At 45.9% G+C, this 23,489-nt stretch overlaps 3 protein-coding genes across 3 annotated transcripts; all 3 read right to left on the bottom strand.

Annotated features, from left to right (window-relative positions):
- Nucleotides 1-14,330: 14,330 nt before the first annotated feature.
- Nucleotides 14,331-15,536, bottom strand: CCR75_004404 (uncharacterized protein; the record flags this gene model as incomplete). The annotated part of the gene is made up of 1 exon (XM_067962490.1): nt 14,331-15,536. The coding sequence occupies one exon, from the start codon at nt 15,534-15,536 to the stop codon at nt 14,331-14,333; it is 1,206 nt and encodes a 401-aa protein (XP_067821379.1).
- Nucleotides 15,537-16,804: 1,268 nt separating this feature from the next.
- Nucleotides 16,805-17,209, bottom strand: CCR75_004405 (uncharacterized protein; the record flags this gene model as incomplete). The annotated part of the gene is made up of 1 exon (XM_067962491.1): nt 16,805-17,209. One exon carries the CDS (start codon nt 17,207-17,209, stop codon nt 16,805-16,807), a length of 405 nt encoding a protein of 134 aa, XP_067821378.1.
- A 51-nt stretch (nt 17,210-17,260) lies between these two features.
- CCR75_004406 (uncharacterized protein) lies at nt 17,261-18,812 on the bottom strand (the record flags this gene model as incomplete). Its single annotated transcript, XM_067962492.1, is given in 3 exon segments — nt 17,261-17,515; nt 17,531-17,564; nt 17,620-18,812. The coding sequence occupies 3 exon segments, from the start codon at nt 18,810-18,812 to the stop codon at nt 17,261-17,263; spliced, it is 1,482 nt and encodes a 493-aa protein (XP_067821047.1).
- Nucleotides 18,813-23,489: the final 4,677 nt, after the last annotated feature.

The following is a 23,489-nucleotide window of genomic DNA, read 5'->3' as shown; positions in this document are numbered from 1 at the left end:
AGCCTAAGGCTCGCCCTCTAGTTGTCAATGAAAAGACAATGAGGGAAAAGAGGGAGAAAACCTCCTTTTTTGGATTGTGCAGATGGAGATTTTCATGACTCCGCCTTATTCTTACTAGAACGACAGAAGGTGGCTATGACCATTTCCAAGCTCGGAGGTAGAGCAATGGAGTAGGCACTATCCTTCAGCATGCTCAAAAACGACGTTTGGATTCGCTGAAATAGAAAACGAAAGCCTGATCAGGCTTCTCGCATGAAATCACGGATCATAGCGACTCGACAAGGTAAACGAGCCCTAGGGGACAATTGGGAACTCTCATTGCATCTGTGCATCCAGACCCGGTGCGAGAAGCAATTATCTTAACAGCATTTATGGGGAAGGGTCTCAATGAGGGCGTTGCCCGGACAAAAAAAATATTCCGATCCCATTCTGCTACTTTCGAAAAGGCAGTTGCCATAGCGCTATGCGGTGAGTTCGACTTTAAGTCTGCTCGTGTTAGCACGCCTGTTTACCGTACAAGCTCTTCGAGAACTTGGGTACCGTCTAATAGACCGGAATCCATGGATCTAAGCCTCATTGAGGAAGGAAATGAAGCACTTCAAGCTGTGAAACAGCATAAGAACATCCGTAGATTATATGTGCAGAAGCACGAAACATTTACGTCCGGCCCGCTCCCTACACAATACGCGTAAAGCTCGAAAGAGCACCAATTCCGACCTATCCCAGAAATCTGGGAAGCTGCGGGTAAACGTCAATACCCAGTAGGTGCGGGCGCCCTACTGGGGAAATACTAGGCTCTGTTGAACCTCTAGGAGGCGAGAGTAAACAGGACCTAGCCCCCAATAGCTCGGGGCGTAATGGCACGGGGCGTAAGTACAAGCCTGGCTTGTTTGTCTGAAGCGACTGTGAAGGGCATTGATAAGTCATGGTCAATTTGCATTGACTCAAGAGCGACTTGCAATCATGCTCGACGTCTTTCACTCGAGGGAAATCAACAATATGTTGAGACGCTTAAAGCGCATGAAAGTGATGCAATCAACGGTTCGCTTAGCGACTGGGACTCGTGTCATTGTACCTAAAGTTCTTTTATATTAAGGTTATGAAGTTATCGGACTTTGACAGTGTGGAACGCTGTGTCGTCCTTGATTTGGATTCGAGATGTTATCTCATCCTTAGTATGGCCTGACTTGAACGCCATGAGCTATGGTTCGCCAGTGTATTTCGGGTCAAAATCTTTAAATGTACGTGAACCGACACGTAAACGGTCGCTGGAAAAAAAAGTTAAATTACCTAACTCCTTGTCGGATGCCGAATTAGACACCAGCTCTGGTATAAACCATTACAGGCTTTAAAATTTGGGGACGTGAATGTTCGCGGCCTTTCAGAGGCGTATTGTCTTTATACCATCACAAAGTGATCCGAGCGAGCAATTGCATACGCTTGCAAATGGTGCAACAGGTAACATTGAGGCAGAAGTTGGCCTTGCGGCAATCTCTTCGTTACATGCATTTTAGAGCTAGACGAAATGTCTATCGATGAGTGCGGCTGAGCCTTAAAGGCTGGCAACTTATCTGAGATGGTGGTCATTTGACGTATGATTGAAAGAACTTATCGTCACTTCTGGACAAAGCTGTCCTGGATGACACAAAAGCTGCACTAAGTGCGCGGAGTGCGTCATCGATCCTTAAAGATCCTACGGATCCCTTTTATTCCTTGATTAGGGAATTTTGAGATGTGGTATGTACCAAATTCACCATCTGTTTTACCCTCAGATAGAAGTGTCTAACGTGACATTAACTTTGTTCCCTAGAACAAATACTGTGTGGCCTATACCAAAGAAACAGTGTGACGTCATTGACGGTTTCTTCCGTGCTAAATATGGGGCTGGAATGGTGCGAGAGAGCAAATCTCCACATTCGACACCGACATTTTGTGTCCAAAAAGCCAAATGATGTACAATGTACAGTGCACTTGATTTAGTCGATGGTTATTACCAACTGCTCATGCGAGCCAGCGATATCCCGCTTACAGCGGTTAGCATGCTCTTCGCCCGGCTGCATCAGCCGAGGTTATTCGGATGGACCCGCTCAAGTTCGATGGAGCTGCAGCGCACACGATTGTCCACTGGCTGTTATCCGTGGAGCAATGTGGTGTGGCGCAGCTCATCGAGGACGACAGCCGGATGGTGATGTACGCCATGTCGCAAGGCCTCAGAGTGGGCTTACTCGGCGTTTTTGGAGGACGTAAAGGCGCTCGTATCATGGGCGATTTTTAAGACAAAGGTTTGCCCCATGTACCACCGCCAAACAACGAAGTGTTGCTTCAGGCGCGCTTCTTTGGAGCGCGACAGGCGAGGCAATCCCTGCAAGAATATGTGCAGGAGATGCGCTCCCTGTCGGCGTCCATTAGTGTGGGTCCGATTTCCGATGCACTTTGGTGCCCACGTTTGTGAACGGATTACGGCACGGCCCATCGCACAGGTTCTTTTAGAAAGGTGCCGTCGATGATGGCAGAGGCAATCCAAACTGCCTTAGCTGAGGAGCAGTCCTACAACACTGCCTCGGCGACAGCTTGGTATAAGCAGTCGGCCGAGAGGACAGCTGCCACCCCCGTGGAGTTGGGCAATGCAGATGTAGTCTGCTTTAAATGCGGCAAGCGCGGCCATATGATGGCTCGCTGCTATGCAAGGGCTCCTGTTGGGGCGAAGACGTTCAGCAAGAGGACTCTCTTCCCAAGGGGCAATGGCAAGAATCACCGTGCAGGATGCGTGAGTTCTGCATCGACCGCTGAGGGGTCGAGAAATGCAGGAGCGCAGTTGGGGCGGTATGCCTTACTGACGCGAGCTCTAAAGCTACCCCTATATTCAGCGTTATCGAACAAATGGGTAGCATGTCTCGAAATTTCGGACCTCAATCCTGCTGGTCTTTAGCCCTCGAGTACGACGCTATGACCATGTGATGAACGTCATTGTGGATTCCGGTGCATCACATATTTTTGTAAAACTTGCGGCTCTAAAACAGAGACCAACGATGTTTGGGCCGCTTTGCCAGGATGGCAAGCGAGAAGAGGCGACCGTTCGTTTGACGAACGGCGTGCTCGTAAAGTCTGAGGGGGTTCAAGTTGAACTCGCCTTCAGCTTTTATGACTTATCTTGTTAAGAAAACTTCACAGTGCTAGGTATGGAGAGTCCGTATGACCTCATCCTAGGCATGCCATGGTCAGCAAGGCACCAACATGAATAGACTGGCGTACACGCACAGTTGCGAACTCTACACAGGACACCGGGAGGGATGTGCTCCTGCGAGATGCGTATGCAACTGATGTTGTGTCGAACACAGTTGAGGGTGCGTTGACGGAATGTCAAACGTCACGAATTCCTACCCAGCTCGTGGAGACTGAGGTAGTGAAAAGGACGATGACAAGTAGTCATGCGCCCGAATGTCCTGCACAGAGCCGAAAGCCTGTGGTAGTAGATGGCGAGCTGACAGGAGTCAAGCGTCGCTTGAACCTGGTGCGGTAAAAGGGGTGTGTTAGAAAGGAGAGCGACGGCACCCGCTTCCCGTTAAATGGTCGTGGTTACTATGACAACGAGTATCTGACAGATAAGGAAGAGTAAAGGTACGTCAAAACGAGTGAACTTTGGATCGGCCCCATTAGAAGAGGATGGGCCTTCGCACGAGGTGTTTCAAGGTCGCTGAAGACGTAATAGCGGAGGCATCCTCTGTTGAGGTTCTCCAGCACGTCTTGAACTCTGCCGAGGAAATAGAAAAACTCCCGGAGATGTCGTGGGATTTGTGCCTTGCCAAATCTAAGAAGAGAAGTTCCACGAAATAGTCTCACCAGTTCCAGAAGAGAACTTACTGGACTGTTGGTCGTCGTCCACAATGGACGAGAGCGTCCTAGAAACGAACAAAAAAAACGATTAGCTGCTCAAGGCTGGGAGGCCTTGAGAGACAGCCCGTTCTTTGAGGTGCTGTGGAAACATCACGATGTGTTCTTAGAAGAAGTGCCGAGCAGCCTACCAGCAGTTAGGGGCATCGGGCACGAGATAGACCTCGAACCTGACACCAAGTATTGTGCGACCAAATCCCGCGGAAAGATGTCGTGTTGAACTCCATGGGAAAGTCAACTATCTTTTTCGCGTTGAATTTGAAGGATGGCTACTATCAGGTGCTCACAAGAGAGTCTGATGTAGCCAAAACGGCAGTAAGCACCCGAAGCGGTATGCTTTGGGAGTGACTTGTGATATTTTAAGGTTTGAAAAACGCACCAGCGACATTCAACCGAGTGGTGGCTCACGTGATGTAATAACACCGTGCCTACGCGCCTCATTACTTTAAAAATATATTGGTGCGTAGTAGGGCCGAGGATGGATGAGTGCAATCGAGTCGCACAAGCACCATTTCGATGCTGTGTCGCAGACTCTGGAGGACGCACAATTGTACGTTAACTTGCAAAAGATCGTCATAGGGGTCCCCGAGATACCTGTGCTGGGCTACATCGTAGGTACAAAGGGTGTACGAGCCGACCCATACAAGGTAAAATTGGTAAAGGAATGGCCAATCCCACGAAATGTTTAGGATTTGCGCCAATTCCTTGGGCTCGCTAATTACTTGCATAAGTAGAGCAAGAATTATGCGGAGCGAACCAAGCCCTGTTCGACCTCCTTAAGAGGATGTAAAATGGGTTTAATCAATGGGAGAAGTAGTTGAGCTCACATCAGTGAGGCATTGCTTTGTTTAGGCCGGACGCAGATAAGCCCTTTAGCGTCGTCTGCGATGCAAGCAGTTTTTCAATCGGCAGCGCGCTCATGCAGAAGGGTAAACATGGTGTTGACCATGTCATTTTTATCAGTCCCGGCTTTTCAAAGCCGCGGGACTTAATTTCGCTGTGCATAACAAGGAGCTACTTTCAATATAGTATGCTCTTGTCAAGTTTGGAGTGCACCTATTGGGGACCGAGCCATTTGTGGCTTAAACGGATCGCGCATCACTGCGACCGCAATAAACTCACCGCACCTCCTGCCTAGATTGGCAAGGTGGCTCGCATTCTTCTCTAAATTTAATTTTAAAATTGAATACAAGCCGGGAAAGTCGAATATCTTGGCTGACGCATTATTGTGCAGAACAGACTTCGATGCAAGATACCTGGAAAGTGTGCCTCGTGCTAAAGCACAAGTGGAGTCGTCAATGTTGGCAATTAAGGCATATTTCGTGACGAACGCATTGGTCTACGTAATTAAGGAGAGCTACCGTCAGGACGATCATCATCGCCTGCTGTTAAATCACTTATGTGGACAAAAGGTTTCCCTTCCGTCGCACCTAAAGGCTAAGTAAAGTCGCTTTAGCTACATCGATGACTTTTTATGACATCGGCTGTCACATTGTAATCCCTTGAGATTCTATGTACCTCATGACACAGATCTCAATCTGACATTACGTCACGAGCTCCTCTATGCACCATCGAGTGGGATCTGGGCCGACAAAGACATTCTTACGAGTGTCAGGGGGATTTTGGTGGCCACACCCTATATCGACGGGTGGCCAACTATATTCACTCTTGCGAACAGTGTCAGCGCGCTAATCCTGAACCATCCAGCAGTGCGCCATTGAGTCGCTGCCGATTCCAGCGGATTGTTGGAAATCGGTCAGTCTGGACAGGCATGCCGCTTGAGCATAAAGTTCGGACGGGGCTCGTCGTCTTTGTAAACAGACTGAGCAAAATGGTAAATTTATCCCCATGAAGCACCACGATCATAGGCAAGGAGGCAGCTCACTAGTTTTTAGGTCATGAGTACCGATTACACGGGATGCCTGAATTTTTAATATCGGATCGGGATCCACGTTTTACTTCGGGTTTTTGGCATCATGTGCTTGAGCTGCTGGGTAGCAAGCTCCCCACTGATCATCCCCAGACCGATTGCCAAACGGAACGTTCCAATTGCGTCGTGGCGGATGTATTGAGCACGGTAGCGACTCTCAAGGAATGGAGCACACATCCCTCTGGATTTCGCTATTAACAACAGTGTCCACGCCAGTACGAATGAGACGCCGTTTCATATAAATGGACTGTGCTATCCTCGGACGCCAGCCACGTTTGTGCGCAGCCCTAGTCTTAGTGGGGTAGGGCCCTCCAGTACGCTCGGGACGATAGAGGGACATAGTTTCGTTTACACGACGATAACCCGTGAGGGTATCATGTCAACGACGAATATGGACGCTGCCGATGTAGCAGTAGTCAGTATGGAGTCACGGCAAAAATGCCTGTGCTCCTAATCAATAACGATGTTTCGTCATCGACAACAACGTCCTATGACCGACCACTCGGCGGTGTCATAGTCGAGTTTGATAATAAATGCGTGAGCGAGGCATAACGCTTTGTGTATGAGCGATTAGCCATCTCACGAAAAGTCCGTGACGCGATGACAAGCGCACAGGATATCAAGAAGAATATGCTGACCGAAATGGTCGCAAAAATAATGAACAATTTAGAATGGGAGACAAAGTACTATTGAGTGCTGCTATTCTACCTAAAAATGCAATGTCTGTACTACTAAGAATTTTTTTTGCCGCGTTCCATCGGGCCGTTTGCGATAATCGAAGAGGTTGGAGACCTATATTTTAGGCTCACCCTTCCCCTGTATATGAAGACGCACCGGTATTATACGTGGGTCGTCTAATCAGTATGTTAATCCAGTATAAGATCACATACCCCCATCCGTCTAAGGGATCGATGGTGACGCCGACTGGGAGTTGAGCGTCGATCTGGTGAGGGAGGCGGGAATGGTGCAAAACTTCCAGCCGTATGACTCCTTCGACCACGATACGGACTTGGAGAGCGAGAGATATCACGCGCGTAACGTGGATCCCTTAGCATCAACTTTTCCAAAAGTCCAGCCGAAGTTTTAGGCTTTGAACCCTGATAATCCTTCGCGCGGACATCGTGAAGACCCGAGGTCAGTCGCGAGAATTGATTTTCGAGATCCCCGATCCGTCGTTCAACAGCGCTCCGCGCCAGCGACTGAACAGATGCGGGATAGGCTGCCGCTAGTAGTTGGGCAAATCGTCGCTCCTATCGGGCGCCACCAGCACTGATGAATGCTGCTGGGAAACAACGCTTTCTTGTGGAAGGTTGGTTGCCCCCGCTCCGTGTAGAAGAAACATCAAATCATCGTTTAGTGGGGAGGATATTCAAAGATCTTTGACTCTTCGGAAACGGTTGACGCGCTGCGCGTCGACGTACCAGGACTGGTGTCTGCCTATGAGAAGGAGCTTCAGTTGTGTTTCCGCTAGTTCCCCATGGATTAGCAGGAGCAGCGTGATGAGAAGAAACAGGGGGTACAGTACCGCCCATGATTACTCTCACGCGAAGTAAAGTCGCTGCGACCGTTGTTTCGCCACTACAGAATGTGGCTGAAAGCGGCGCAGGAATTCCGCTTCGTAATGGTCGGTTGATTCATTTGAATGCAACACGACCGGGATTGGGGAAACGCAACCAAGTGACTTTCCCTGAGCCTTCCACGAGCTATAGATGCCATTATATTTATATGCAGCTAGATTAGCGCGCTCTTGGATCTACGCTCTCGTTCCATCCGAATAAGGCCATTCGGATGGAGGCGGCATCGGTGGTATGCCACAAGACACATAGCCTCGTTCACTGCGACTGACTTGTAACAGCGAGTAGCACGTTCACGTGCCGTCGGTGGAGCTTTACGCTCAGGCTCTTCTGCGTCAGACCGATAGTGAATGATGGTCTGAACGACAGGTGTTGTGGTTCTGCCCAACTGAGAAGCAGCTGCGCCTTAATGGGCAGCGCTCTCATAAAAATGGTCGCTGCGTTAGCTAGCGAGACGACGAGACAATTGCTTTGTTGACGTAGGGCAAGTTGGCCTTCGCAACGTTGGGCGTCTCCATATTAGGAGCAATGAGTGGAGTATGGTTGTGCAATAAAGCGCCATCATCCTTCCTCATTAGCTCGCTGTGCTCATCACAAGTATGAGGTGATGGCAGCGGTATCGACTGATTGTAGTCAACAATGAGCGACGGATCTACATCCTCACTGTGAAGGTGGGATAAATAATTCAGCTTAGTAAACACTGCGACAGCAGTAGTAGCTGTTGACGTTGTAAAATATGGCACGGAGCGACGGCGGTGTGATGATGCGGCGCGTACGCTTCGTGCGTGGTTGTGATGGTTTATTTGCAGACGACCCATCATCTTTGCTCCTCTTAGGTGGCATGGTTGGCGCCGTGTGAGTGTACACAGGTCGATAGAAGAATTGAGAGAACTAAAGTGGCACGTTAAGCAGCTCGCTGTCCCTATTTCCTCTTTGACGAATTCGCACAATGTAAATTGGTCCTTAGAGGGGGGGGTGGTGTAACGGTCTACAGTTGCCCTCTATTACACAACCCCCGTTAAGCACAATGTTTGTACTTAAGGGGATGGACAATTACTTAAGTGAAGTAATTCGAGTTGTGACCAACCCTTGTGTATGTGATGTACCTGAGGGCATTCACATTAACGGGGATGACGGCAAGCGTAACGGGGCACTACGACTTGTACTGCTTCAGACAAGTCCACTTCGCGCTGCTTCAGTTGCGAGTGGTGCCTTACGTTATTTCACGTACACTAGTTCGTGCAGAGGAAGACTTCTCTTTAAGGTAACTAGCTTAGAGAGGGTAAAATGAAAACTGCACTAATATAATTAAGTGTCTCTCTTTCTATCTTTGTAAATGCTAACTTAACTATAATCTAATACTAAACATGTAATTGAATTCTTATCTTTATCTTATCTGTAACTCTCTTTGATCACCTCTACAGCTGATTAGTCTGCGATTTAAATAAGATGTAATGGTCTATACCTATTTATGGATAAGAATTCTGAAGATTACTATATAAAGTAATATCCTCCAAATATTATCTACCTTTTAAAGAATATATTAATTAACAACCTTTAAGTGTTAATTTCATGTAACGATACACCCAGTTACAGCTAGCGACATCCAAAATGAGTTTCTTAAAACAATATCTACCTTTTAGATAATGTATTAATTAACAACCTTTAAGTGTTAATTTCATGTAACGATACACCCCGTTACAGCTAGCGTAACCCAATAAAGTTGCCCTAAACAAAAACTACCCCCTTAAGTACACCAAGTGTACTGGCGTTTGCGGTTCGTTAAAACAGGATTTTTTTAAAATTAAATATAAATCAGTCTGAAAACTACTTCTAGTTGACAAGTGTGCACGTGGAGCCGGATTACCGCTCCTGTGACGTCACTGAAACTAAGGTTTCTAGTTCGTTGGGTGTGGTCGTTAGGGGCTGGAACCAACTTCCTCACTTCAATTAGGAGAAGACGGTCAAACCGCTTCCTCACTGTGCCTGAAGGTGTGTGCTAAAGTAGTGCGTGGTAGCGCACACCTATATCTTGGCTACTTGTAACATTTTTCTGCACGTCAATGTACGTGAAGTAATCGAGTCACTCCACCTCCTCTGTAATCAGTGAGCAAATGGTGCCCCATCAGACTCTTCGGGATCAAGAACATGTAGCAGGCGCTATTATCAGAGTTGTCTATAACGAGGCACACCCTTCGGGATAAAGAACATGCATCAAGCGCTATAATCGGGGAAGATGGGACACCGTTTGCTAGTACTGACAGCAGTACTAGAAAACCTACACTGATTACCGTGAAGGTGGGGCGCCTCGACTACTTCACGTACATGACCAGCAGACGAAGGTTATGAGTAGCTAGGAAGTCCTAGCTACCAAAGATTAATTCTAAGGCTTTACAATAGACGAAAATTAAAACTGTATTAATATATTAAGCTCCTACCGTAACGGGGCACTGCCTACTTGTACTGCTTCAGTACAAGTCCACTTCGTACTGCTTTAGTGCGAGTGGTGCCTCACGTCACTTCACGTACACTAGTACGTGCAGAGGAAGACTCTTCTTAAAACACTTGCTTTAGAAAGGGTTAAAAATATACTCTATTTAATATAATTAAGTTGCTCTGTTTCTATCAATTTAATAATAATAATACTAACTTAATTATGTACTAATACAAAACATGTAGTAAAGTCTTATCTGTCTCTCTCTTTGCGCGCGTCCAGCGCTGACTGGACCGCGGAGTAAGTAGATACAATGGCCTATATCTACCAACGGATAAGCTTTCCGAATATTACTAAAGTAATATTCTCCAAATATTATCGACGTTTAGATAATATATTGATTAACAACCTTTAAGTGTTAATTTCATGTAACGATACACCCCGTTACACCCACGTAACGATCTTATATCTACTAGTAACTATATTATATTAATAACTATGTATGGCGCCTGCTCGTGCACCGCACAATCGTGTCTTGTGACGATTGGCGGGGTTGATTCAAACTTATATGATCAATCAATACCACTAATGTCCTTTTGAGTCAATATTACCAAATTTGGTAATATTGAATCTATTCTGTAAAATAATAAATACAATAATTTTAGGGAGATATTATTCCCACTGGAGTTTTTATTATCCCCACCGGAGTTTAGGAGGTATTCTAATCTCTAGATTAATGGGCTACATATGTATATAATATTACGGATTTTGTGCTGCTGGCCGAATGGGGCATCTATGACTAGCCCTGGTATGACTAACTCGAAGGCAACGCCGGCAAGTAGGTTGGGCACGCGTTCCCTAACTGGCAGTGACACTAACAGGGGTACCAGGTTCAACTCTTGCTACCTCTAAACCCATGGCATGCTCATGAAACGAAAGGTCACGACGCAGCCCCGTGGCACCAAGCGACCCTGCAGGCCTACCACGACCACGTCGAAGCACAGGATCAAGAACAGTAGCCGCATTACCGCTTGCCTCTATTCTAGAGAAGGTCTAATCCATTAACCTTTGCAATCGAGGGGTGCCTGTGAATACTCTATTGTTATTCGTTCAACTTACTGGTAAAAGGATGGTGGATGGCTTGTGGAGGCAAGTGGCAAGGTGAGATTTAGTCTGATGGCAGAGAGCGGGGCAGGAAGGAGGAATCGATGCACACACAGGGCCATCCCATATTCATATCATCAATTGCCAACAGCAATCACCATCACAGGTACCAAGTTCAGCTTCGAAACGGCGTAATGATTGCTGGTGTACTGCATTCAATGCATGACTGGAGATCTAAAGATGTCATAGTTACGAAAAGTACATAGTGAGATCTGGAATACAATGATACATATTTTTTAACATATTTTTGGCTCAATTTTCTCATCACATGCTGCCATAACATCCAGTCGCCTAAAGGGGCACGGTGGCAAGTTTTGTCATTTGTAATTTGCTTCTTTATCTCATTGAGCTTAAATAGGCAGGCTTGGTCGATTTTCTTATGAATGACAAGTAGGTCACCTGTTTAAGACTGTATCCATCTCTTAAGACCGTAGTGTGCACACTCCACTCGTTGCGTCGAAGTGTGCCCAAAATAATTAATGTTTATAACCATGCCCTGATATTTTTTCTTTGTAAGGCAACCATTGCTGTTGAATATAATTGAAGGCTCTGCAGGGCAAAACTGCGAGAGGGGTTGCAATGCCACTTGGTACCTTTCTTCCGTTGCTGCGTTGAAAACAGCCTTCCAATGCTCCTTCATCAATGAATTAAATGCCATCTGTCCTTCACTTCCACCAGGAAAATGCTTGCGAACATTTTCGAGAATATTTTTATCGATATGCCAAATGCATAACATATTTTGTAAGAGAAGAACAGGATTGCAAGTCCATTCATGAGGGCAAGCTCACGGTCCGTAACATAGATGAGATTATTGCAAGGTATGTTATTTACTACCCAAACTCTAATATTTAAGGAACTGCATCAGTAAGAAAGAATTTTAACACACTGCAAGGAATAAGACAAGGAAAATGCTGCTTAACTCTTGAAATTGTGCAAGGCCCATTCATAGTCCTCCCTAGTTTCCTCCGGAAGGAAGCAAAAGAACACAGTGTAAATTTGGTTGGTGGGAGCTGAGAGGAGACGCAGTGGAAGAGAGGCATTTTGTGCTTGTTTGTCTTGTACGTTGAATCCATAACAAGCATATAATTTCCACACCACTGTGCAACTGTTGTGGTTGTGGTGGGCTCTATGTACAAGTGCGTTAAAATTTGATTATCGTCTCGCTTCATTACCCATTTGACCTCGGAATTTGCCAAATGGTCAAGCAGTGTTTTCAGTGGTGAGCGCCCTCCAAGTTCCTGTCGCCGCAACAATTGTTTTTGCATTGTATAAATCTGGAGAAGTTGCACAGCTGCTTTGGTCAGCAAGTTGCGGAGTGCGCAAAATGTTGCGAGGTGCAACACCTGCAAGGGTTATGAGCGGCATGTTCTGGTGGATTGCCTTGTTCCTCACTCGAAGATATGCTGCTACGTCAGCAGGTTCATGGTTGTGTCCTGGTTTCAACAACTCTCACAGTCCAAGTATTTTCCAACTCATTGACTTGACGAATCCCAGCACAGTCCCGTACTAGTTTCACTCTAAAAGGGCAACCTGTTCTTCTTGATTTCTGTGCAAGCCTTGCACCATGTCCCGCATACTTGTAGTACCCCATGATGTTTGCAACCAAAAAGAATGCGCTTCATTGACTGTTCCACACCCTTTCCATACCTTTTTTGAGCGAATAATGCAAATACGTATTCTCCAGCTTCAGAGTGAGCTTGAAGAGCTTCTTTTGCTATTGCAATTGATCCGTATGTTTCTTCAGCTGGAGGAGCACGAGACATGGTGAAAAGAATATGGATTTAAATTTGAATTTAAATTTAAATTTGGTTGAGGTGAAGTGTTAAACACGCTACTTCAGGGGCGTGTGAGCGGGTTTGCCGTATGCATCTGCTGAATTTACATAAAATTAGAAAAAACTAAACTTCGGTGGGGATAACAAAAACTCCCCCTAATTTTAACTTATTTTCTTATTTTCTCTTATAGAAATAATGTATTTAATTCCTCTTATAGGAAACAATAATTATGTAACCGACACCGTCACAAGGAGTCAGTTGCAAATCTACAAAAATTAATCCGGATCATCTCACGCCGTTTTTTCAGCTCACGAGTTTTTGGAGCGTTTCATGCCAAAATTTCCGGGAAAGGAATCAGGTTGAGTAGCCTTAAAACTTTATTTTTCTGTCAACGCACAAACACCATGGTCGCGGTGATAGTGTGCCACTTTATTCGTTAGAAGTTGTTGTGGTCTTATGGACAGCAAATAAATAAAATGAAATTATTTGTGGCCTTCATGTGGGAGAGGGCGATGCTGTCGAAACAAAAATATTAAAGAGCGCGAGTGCAAAAATTTCAACATGGACCTCAAGGAATTCTAATAGTTAGATCTTTGCTACTACACCACTCTTTTGCAAGTTACCCAATGGTTACGACAGCTGCCCAAATCTGTTATTCGGTGCCGCTTCTCAGCAGCAAAGAACATCTCAAAACACGATGGAAGCAATCGGCATGCGACAGCGAGAGCGGTATAGTAGTAGTGGTACAGGGTGATGCAGCAGAGACGGCACCCAAACATTTGGATCTTTTCTTTACGAATCAATTCGTGCTAATCATAATTGCGTGTTTTCTATTAGTAATCAATTGAACTACAATTATCATGGTACAGAAAATGTTGTCTCTCGTACACGCGATTTTTTTTACATGTGTTGGCTCAGTTTCGTTTCTGTTAAGTCTTGGCTTGGTCATATGACCGGAGTAGCTTATTATTCATTGCAATGCACTTGCTCCATCGTGCAAATGTTTACATGACTTTTCGTAGCGATAACCTCTACGCGGACTCGTTTTATTTCCTAGCAACCAATCGAACGCCCTATGGCTGTCCAACCACAACTTTCCTTCTGTCTACAATGCTAGAGATTTCGCACTATAGGAACAGTAGCGTAATGCCCCGAACATTGGGAGCAAGGCTATTCCTCGTTCCTATCAGATGATCCGAATGTGACAAGGAACCTTGACCTCGATGTGCTGACGAGTATCGGGTGATTCTTGAAGTGCACGTCAGCGACAGAGTGCCGTCTCGAGGCATGCTATCGCAAGGCCTCCGTGCGGACTCGTCTATTGTCTCGCATTTCACCATCATTTCTCGAAATACGTGAAATAACTAGCTTCACAACCCAACAAATAGATTTTATTGCCAGCAGGTGGTCGTAAATCGATCCTCCCCGAAATACCGATTTAATTCCAATCTCTACAATGGCTTGGAAATTCCTTATTTTTCACAAAACCAACCAAAACTTCAGAATCGCACTGGATATTTTTTTAATGAAAAAAAGATGCACACTAAATGTAGCCAAAGTCGTCACCTCGAACCTACTTGACGGTTCCGAATGTAATTGCAAATCGATGCCGTAATCAAATCGCCATTAAAACACGGTCGAAGAATCTCCAAATCTTGTAGAATGACAGGGTCGTGTGGCAATAAATTGTAGCGGTACAAGACGACCCACCGAAGCGTCACCGCCGCGGTTCCTTCCATTTTGGGGGTGTTTTGTGGAGTCAAGGTCAGACCACTTAGGCCATACTCTACCGGACTTTTCTCGGTAGCGGGAAACAGAAGGTCATTTACGACTGCGTCCATATGAATCATGCCGTGCGTAGGTACTAATTCCGAGCAAACGATGTGATTCACAGTCGCTGGTAGTGCGCAGCCGTCGACTTCCGTTCGCCAGTATGCTGTTGGTGCATTCGCTTCATTAAGCCTCGTGCGCGTGACGTCAATACCTAAGTGGCGCTTTAACGTCGTTGGTAGTGCGTCATGATACGCGATAGCAGCGGCATACACGTCTTCTAGTGAAGCGTGGGGAATTTCAGTGACAAAAACACTCGAGACAAGGGTGTAGTTTTGACAGCCAGTGATGTCAATTTGCGAAATTGGACGCATCTTGTCAAAGCCATTACTACTGTCTTGAGTATGAAACGCCGCCACTTTGTTGACGGCCATTTGTGTTAGCTCTGTTAGGATCGATGGTACCGTCGAAAGAGAGCGCTCGCGATGAGCTTGTAATATTTGGTATCGCTCGTTTACATTCCGTCCTAAGTGCGTTCCAAAGTGCAGTTTTTTCATTATGTCGACGCCGCTCGAGTGCAAGGGCGATTGATACAGAGCCGTCTGGAGCGTTGCCAAACAGAGTTGTTGCTGCAACAGTCGATTCTGAAGGGTTTCGTGTGCTGCCTCGGTCATTGCGACTTCCCGTTTCTTCGAAGCAGTGTGCTGCGCCATGGCCAAGAGCCGCGTATTCGGTAACGAGCGTGTCCACTGAGATTGTAATGCATGGAGCTTGGATTCCATCGACGCGACTTGCGCTCTAAGTCGACGAAGTTCATGTGTCGCACTACTTGACGAACTCTTGGCACTCCGCGGGGTTTTGGAAATTCGTGGTCTTCCGCGGGGTCTCGGGACGTCTTTAGGAAGAAGTTCGATGGGTTTTAACGTGATTTCTTCCGTTGGTTCAACCTGGCAACTAGGAGGTCGAAATGACGAAGCCAAGTCGATGAGCGGATCCATAATGACTCTTTTAAACACTCTTCGATCAGTAGTATTTAATAATGCAAAGGCTTTCGTACCTACCTGCGGGATATCTGGTTCTAATCATGCTGATTAGCTTGCTGATTTACTTGTACTGTAAAGAAGACGACTATAAACTAAAATTATAGTTAAGAGGAGTTTACTGAAAAGACCGTATAGAGCCAACCACTTGTTTATTAGTATGGTGGCCCATCCGATACGCCTCGTTGCCTCACTGATCCCTTCTTCAATCACGGTGAAGATTTGAAGTATTATCGTCACGATTATGGAAGTGTAAAAAGCAGTTGCAGGAAGGTCGATTTTGAAAAGACTTTACTGGCTGCGGGAATGGAGCCATGCAGAGTGCCACAAATGCTACAACGCGACTAGCACATTTGATGGCTCGATATAATGCAGAAGAGCCGCACGATATTCTGCAATACGGAAGAACTATGGTAAGACATCAAACTATAATATTTATACAACTTTGGCGGATGCGACAAATATGCGTAAAAAATCAATCGCTAAAAAAAATATACGGAGGATTGCCTGGCAGAAAAGCTACAATTGTAAAAAAAATCTTTGTTGTGATTATGATTACACCTTAAAATCGATTTTTTGAAGTGATTACGAAATGATGTCGTTCAGCAACGGTTCATAGATTATTGGAATTTGAATTTTGTAAGTCCTGAATAAGCTTTCTGGACTGAAAACTATCTTCGGATTAATTTGAGAGCTAATATCCTCTATGCCAACATTGACAAATATGGCAACATATGAAGTTAAAATTACTTAATTACTTCAATAGCAGAGAACAACTATTATGACTGCGTGAACAGTGCGACGCATCGGGTTAGCGAAGAGCTCAAGTTTCGCAAGGATCACTTTTCGAGAGAACTGTGTGCAGTCTGACAGCCTGACCACACCGAACGTGGCGGCAATTGCGTTCTTGACAAACGAGACTTTACAATGCATTAACATACTTATCGTGCAAAAGTTGCTCGACCTTCCCTTGGACGCAAGAATTGAAATTTCTAATTCGCAGACGTGCTTCACCGATAAAAGTTCTCGAAGCTGCAACGTGCAACCGAGTGCTGGAAGCCAGCTCGCACGACAACATGGGAGTGCCACGGTAATTGTAGCTGGCAGGTCTACAGTCTCTATTCAAATCTTTGCCCCTGCTCTTGATGAGAAGAAGAAGTAGGAAGAATTCGAAAGATTCGGTGACCGTAGTCTTGGTAAAAGTCGGTTTCTGAATTTTGCGAAAATCAAATATTTATGGGTAGCATCAACTTTGATGTGTGGACAGAAGCATTGAAGTTCTGGAGGACGCTCTGCATGCGTGCACATCGTAGATAAGTGCTTGGATTTGTATGACACTTTTGCAACATTACCGCCCCTTGAATAAAATTACGACATTCTACTATAGTCACGGACAAAATAACTCGTAACGTAAGAGTTGTGACTGCACTGCGTTGCTTACCACCTGTGCTGGTGTTGACTTGACCTTTTAATAGGAGAACATAATCACGTTGCATTCTATTCGAAACAAAGCCTGACGCATTCGTCAACTTTGAATGCAAGATTTCTTGATCCTGCTTCTTGAATGTAATCTCAGACTGTGGTCGTAATGATGTCCCCATTTCAAACGGAATGAATGGTCCCCACGTCATTTTGGATGAACAACAGAGTTTGGTACCTTCAGGAGCATTATAGATTTGATTCTACGTTTTGAGGGAATCCTTGCGAAGCGTAAGAATGAGGCAGCAGATGCCGTAGTGCGACTGGAACGTTTGAGGAATTTGATGCAGTGGATCGTTTGCTATCACGTCGACGTGCACCATTCGAAAGGATGGTGGAAATTTGGAGCAAACGACGTGGTTCAATGTCACGTGGTGTCCCTCCTTTTGAAAACGTCTAGCGACGATATCCAACAAGTTAGTCAGCACATAACCTTCAAGGGTTATCAAACCAGTAACCTACAGGAAGGTTACCAAATCGCCGTCCCCACCGAAACTTAAAAAGTTCCTTTCACACTCTTTAACTTTAAATATTCACACAAACTTGAGTCAAAACTACCTACGTGTGCTTCTGTTGTTTCAAGTAGCTACACACGGACGCCGTAAGCAAGTCGCCATTTAGCAGCGGTCGAATGTTTTTAATTTCCTCCTCAATCGCTGGATCACATGGAACCATCTTGTACCGGTATACGACCATCCATCGTAGCGTCACCGCCACCAATTTTCGTGTCACTTGCTCTCTTCGAGGCGTCAAAACGAGTCCACAAATGCCAAATCGCGACGCGGCGGTGCCAGTCACTGGATAAAGCGCATCGTCCGTCACAGCGTCAATATGCACCATTCCATGCGATGCCGTGAGTTCCGTAGACACAATGTTATTGACAATCATCGGAAGGCCATGTCCTTGAAACGACGACCGTCGGTAGATCACGGGGGAGTCGGCGCGATTCAATCGCGTGCGCTTTGTATGAACGCCAAAGTGTTTCTTCATGGACGTTGGAATCGCGTCAAAATACGCAAGCACGGCCGCATACACGTCTTCGAGCGACGTGTGCGGGATCTCAAAGATAAATAGGCTCGAAACGAGTGTGCCGTTGTGGCAGCCAGTAATTTCCATGTGCGCAAGCGGCGAGACGGGGGTTTCGTCTGCGTGGGCACTCTGATGCGCTAAAACCTGGTTATTGGCGAGGTTAAAGAACTTGTAAGCAATCGAGGGGACCGTGGCTACCGACTGCGCATGATGCGCACAAAGCATTGCTTCGCGCTCGTCGTCCCCGTGTCCCAAGTGCGTGGCAAAGTGCAGCGCCTCGAACATGTCTTGGCTATTCGAACGCATGGGCGCGTTTAAAATCGCGGTCTGGAGCGTCGCAAACACGAGCTGCTGCTGTCGAAGCTGCTGTTGGAGGTCCCTGTGAACGTGTTCTGCGACACTGGTTGCGTACTTTTCGTACGCAGACCGATGCGCGGCGACGAGGATGCGTTTGTTCGGAATGTGCTTGGCCCACTTGGCTCGAAGGCTTTCTAATTCGTTCGTCATGGACGCGACTTGGTCTCGCAGACTGTGAAGCGCATTTGTGGTCGTGCAAGGCACTTTGGTTAAACACTTGCCGCGAGGACGAGAATGATGTTGATTGGATCGTTTTGAAAAAAGTGCCGACTCACGGAGCTGACGGCACTTTTTCGAAACGCGCGCTTTGTGACCGCTTGGCGCCCGTCGAGGAGAAGCAAGCTCGAGTTGCGAATGCACGACTTCCATTGAGAAAATTGACGACTGGACTTGCTTCGTGCATGCATTCGATGGCCTCATTCTGTGGCTGCTGGTAGGGCAAACAGGCCCTTTTTCGATGTTTACGAGAACTCAAGGTGGAAAAGACTCAATTTATGTGTGGGAAAGTCGGTGGTCATAGACGACAACCAGATGTAAGCTGCTTTTTTACTTGCGTTTCTTTTGCGATTAGGAGGACGCGAAACAGGAGAATAGTAAAAATTACGGTCGATTTACGGTACGCGTTCGTTTGGCCGCATACACACCAAAATGAATACCCCATGTGCCACCATTTATGTACGAGTAATACAGTACAGTTTTACATTACAGTCCGGTTATTTATCGTACATGTAATTTTTGATTGTCAAGCTCTTTCATTGTTCACCTACCCCTGTAAATCGAAAAATAAATTATGAGGCCGAGTCATATTGGCAGCCGCTCTTTTAAATTTGGCTGTATGCATGTAGGGCTTTTATTATCAGTGTCTGGCCTGACTGCACTTTTGGTTCGAGGAGGCGGATGGATGAATCAATTATGCTTACCATACGATTGGGTTTACCGGATGTTTAGATTACCTTCTACTTAGAGAAGAGTGTGTCTTTAGTCATGAAGTCAAAAACCACAACAAAATCCTTTAAAGCGTTACTAAACAGCGAAGCTTGCGGACAGAGAATTTGCATTGCTTATAAATCTTCAAGCGCTTTTTTGTACAGGAGGCTCGCATAATCACCTGTAATTTGTAATGGGGTGTACCGTAACATAAATATTATTTTCTATATAAGAAACAATAAATATAATAATATAATTCCTATGAGTTCAAAATTAGTATATTTTATTAATTTTGACTTAATACTTCTAATATCACCAGATTTGGATTAGTTCCATTGATTGGTTGATTTAAGTTTAAATTATCCCTGCCAATTGTCACAAGAAATAATCAAGCGTAGCACAAGGAGGCGCATTATGTAACGGGTCACTACTGACTTGTACTGCTTCAATACGAGTCCACTTCGCACTGCCTCAGTGCGAGTGATGCCTCAGTGCGAGTGGTGCCTCAGTGCGAGTGGTCCCTCACATCACTTCATGTACACTAGTACGTGCAGAGGAAGACTCTTTTTCAAACACTTGCTTTGAAAAGGGTTAATTGAAAACTGTATTAATATAATTAAGTTCTTCCTGTCTATCTACTTAATACTAACTTAATTATAAACTGATACAAAACATGCAACAGAGTCTTATCTGTCTTTCTCTTTGCGCGCGTCCAGCGCTGACTGGACCGCCGAGCAAGTAGCTATAATGGCCTATATCTACCAACGGCTAAGCTTTCCGAATATTACTACGTAAAGTAATATTCTCCAAATATTCTCTACGTTTTAGATAATATATTAATTAACAACCTTTATGTGTTAAATTCATGTAATGATACACCCCGTCACATTACCCTCCCTTAAACGAAAATCACTCTGACTGTCATTGGGAAGAGTGGTCACTATAAGACCACTTTATTAAAAACGATGTTGATTGGTCAGAAAAATCATTTTTAGTTCTATCGCATGGTTAACAAGTCCATGCGGTATGCGAATAGTGCGGCGCCTTCGGCTGCGGTTCATGCAGCCGCGGGCGACGCATTATTGCCTCTTGTGGCAGACATTCCGTCTGCCGAAGTGTCATCTTCTCCCGCAACTCTAAATGTTGCGGGTGCACGTGGCGATACACCACGTGAATGCGACCCCTCTTTGGAGGAATGTGAATCGGACGAAATGGCCGATTCGGGGAGAACAGAACAGTCGCCTGATCATCGTCAGGCGGCTGACAATGAGCCTTCGAATGAGGGGGCTTATTCGACTAGGCGTGCTGGTAGGATTTGCTACAGCATGTTCGGTTCCGACGATTAGGATGATTCCTCATCGCCAGCACCGTCTCCCGTGCCATCACCCGCACATATTTCTTTGCGTGGTGATGACGATGGCGTAAGCCATCGTAATAAAAGTTCTTGTGGTACCCCTGCTCCAATGGGTACCACTCAGGGGGTCGTAGACACTAAGATTTCTCGTCTTGCCCCTGAGAAGAAGCCGTGGCTTTTGCCCGAACAGCTAATCAATAGCTTGTCTGGAGAGACTACTCCTCACAATAAATATCTTTTATTTATTGCGACAAAGCTACATGGCTTTGATTCCAGCGCGAAGAACTTTCGCGCTAAGGAAGATTTCTATCTATGCTTTTCTTAAGCATCGCTGGTTTAGTGGCAACAGTAAGCGAGATAAAGTCTCGCTTATGCAAGCCTGGAGCGCGTTCATTCGGAATGTCAAAGACATTGGACGCAAAGCCTGGCTTCAAAAACTTAACGCGAATCGTGTTAAGTTGAGAAACGAACTCCAACCCGTGCAAAGTATAAATTGTATCGGTTGTCACGTGAGGCTGGGCTTCCATTACACCTTAGGGTGATCCCTGTCCGTGTTGTGTAGACAACACGAAGAGGGTTAAAGGGGATGTCTATTGCCTTTCTTCGCCCTGGGGAAGGGCTCGCATCTCTATTAAGATGCGGGATGCGATTAACGTTTTGCAATCGATTTTACAAGCGCCAGGGGCGCGTGTTTTCCGATGGACCTTCTGATCCATCGGATGGGTCTCTTCATGCTGACGGACGAGGCCCTCAACGTCAACAATCAGCTGGGAACGAGGCTACCAGCTGTCATGTGAAGACAGATAACCGCGCCAGCGAACAAGATAACTCGTTCGCTGCCCCTTCACATCACGGTGGTTTTGGATACGTTCCACAAGGAAACGTTGACCACCGTGGGAATCCACCAATGGTTATGGCGGAGATGAAAAAAATAGATCCGACCCATGTGTCGGATCTAGAGTAAAAATTCGACAAACTCGATCACTTCCTCCATTATTTGGAGGAGAAACTTGATCACGAGCGCGGTAAGCGTCGCTCATTGGAGCAGACGTTGCAGGCTCACTATATCGAATGGTTGGAAGACCGTTCGAAGGGTGCGTACTCCATGCTGGAGTGCAAACGGAAATATCACGCTCTTCATGATGAGCTGTCACCACTCATCGCGGTTTCGAGGATCTTCGGATCTGGCATGAGAATCTCCAGATTCAACACGAAGACCTAGCTCGTGCCCACAAGAATCTTTTAGAGATTCTTGAAAGGGTGGTCAAATCCGTCCTCAGAAGAAACGGCGTACTGATGGTACGGGCGGAGCCGACCAACGTAAAACGTAGGATGCGTTCGCATCCTTTGTAACAATTCTATTGTGAACGCATTGCCTCTGCGATGTAGTACACGGAAAGGCCCAAGAACTTGGGGAGTAATTTACTACTACCCACATTAGTGACAACAAACATGCTTAGGTAAGTTTACCGTAGACAGTAGTATTAGATCATTAATTTTAAATAAAACAACATTTACTTTTCCATGTTTGTCTCCTACAACCGCAGCGAGAACGGGGCGTGCACCTACCACTGCGTTGGCAATGGAATCCTGAATGAAACGGACTACTGATTCTCGAGCCAGCAAAAAATCCTCTGTTGACTCATTTGTTTTGTCTTTTCGAGTGCGCTTTGAGCGCACTGCCATGAAATCTTTTCATCTTCGACGTTGATTGCTTCGGCATCGCGTCGTTGGTAACTTCGACTCGTGATGAGCATGAGCCAGAAATGGTTTTGCTCGTGCGAGTCCGCCCCCCCTTCAACTAGAGGATCCCTCTAATTGGATGGGTATGCGTAGATGGCGTAAGCCATTTACGAAGAACAGTGTATGCGTTGTAGATGCTTGCACCGAATTTTTAATGGCGAATTCGACCATCGGTAAGACCTCGCTCCAATTCGGATACGATTGGACGTAACCTCGAAGTATCTCTTCGAGGACACGATTTACGCATTTCGTTTGACCATCTGTCTCTCGATGATCAGAAGTTGACGTAGTCAGCCGTTTTCCGAGAGATCGAAACACGTATTTCCAAAACGCCGCCGTGAACCGTGGATCTCAATCCGATACTAGTTTTCAGGGTAAACCTTGGAGTTTAAATACCGCGTCGATAAAGACACGGGTTCAGCACAAAGCCGTGATCGACTCTGGTACTGCAACTAGATGAACCATCTTGCTGCATCTGTCTACAAATACAAGGATTCCATTGTTTTTGTCATCGTCTTCGGGAATTCGAAGACGAAGATCATAGACTGCCAACACTCTGCCGGAAGTGGGAGAGGTTGGAGAGGTGCACGGGATGAAGGGCTGGGCTTCACCCGTTGACATACCTTGCAAGCACGAACGTACTTGCGCACGAACTGATACTGGCAGGGCCAGTAAAAGTCGCGACTTACAGTGAGGTAAGTTTTCTCACGTCCACGATGTCCACTTGTTGGAGCATCATGACCTAATAAATGATGCGCAAGCGCAAATCATTGTGAGTTGGGACGACGACACGTGGAGTGTCGCCGGTAACGGCTGTCTAGTTCAATAAGCCGCTACGTGTTGTGTATCGATCGGATGACTATCGATATAAAGCCGGTAAATCTTTAAAAGATTTATCGGATGGATTCATTAAATGATCCATCAAACATAGAAGGTCCTTATCTTCTGTGTAGGCTTTCTTTATGTCATCAACTAAGGTTGATGACGGAACACTCGTAGTGAGTGTTGCAACAGTGGGATTA

The sequence above is a fragment of the Bremia lactucae genome, linkage group LG5 (genome assembly GCF_004359215.1).
Source record: "Bremia lactucae strain SF5 linkage group LG5, whole genome shotgun sequence".
NCBI lineage: Eukaryota > Oomycota > Peronosporomycetes > Peronosporales > Peronosporaceae > Bremia > Bremia lactucae.
This window is presented reverse-complemented; position numbering and strand designations above follow the sequence as displayed.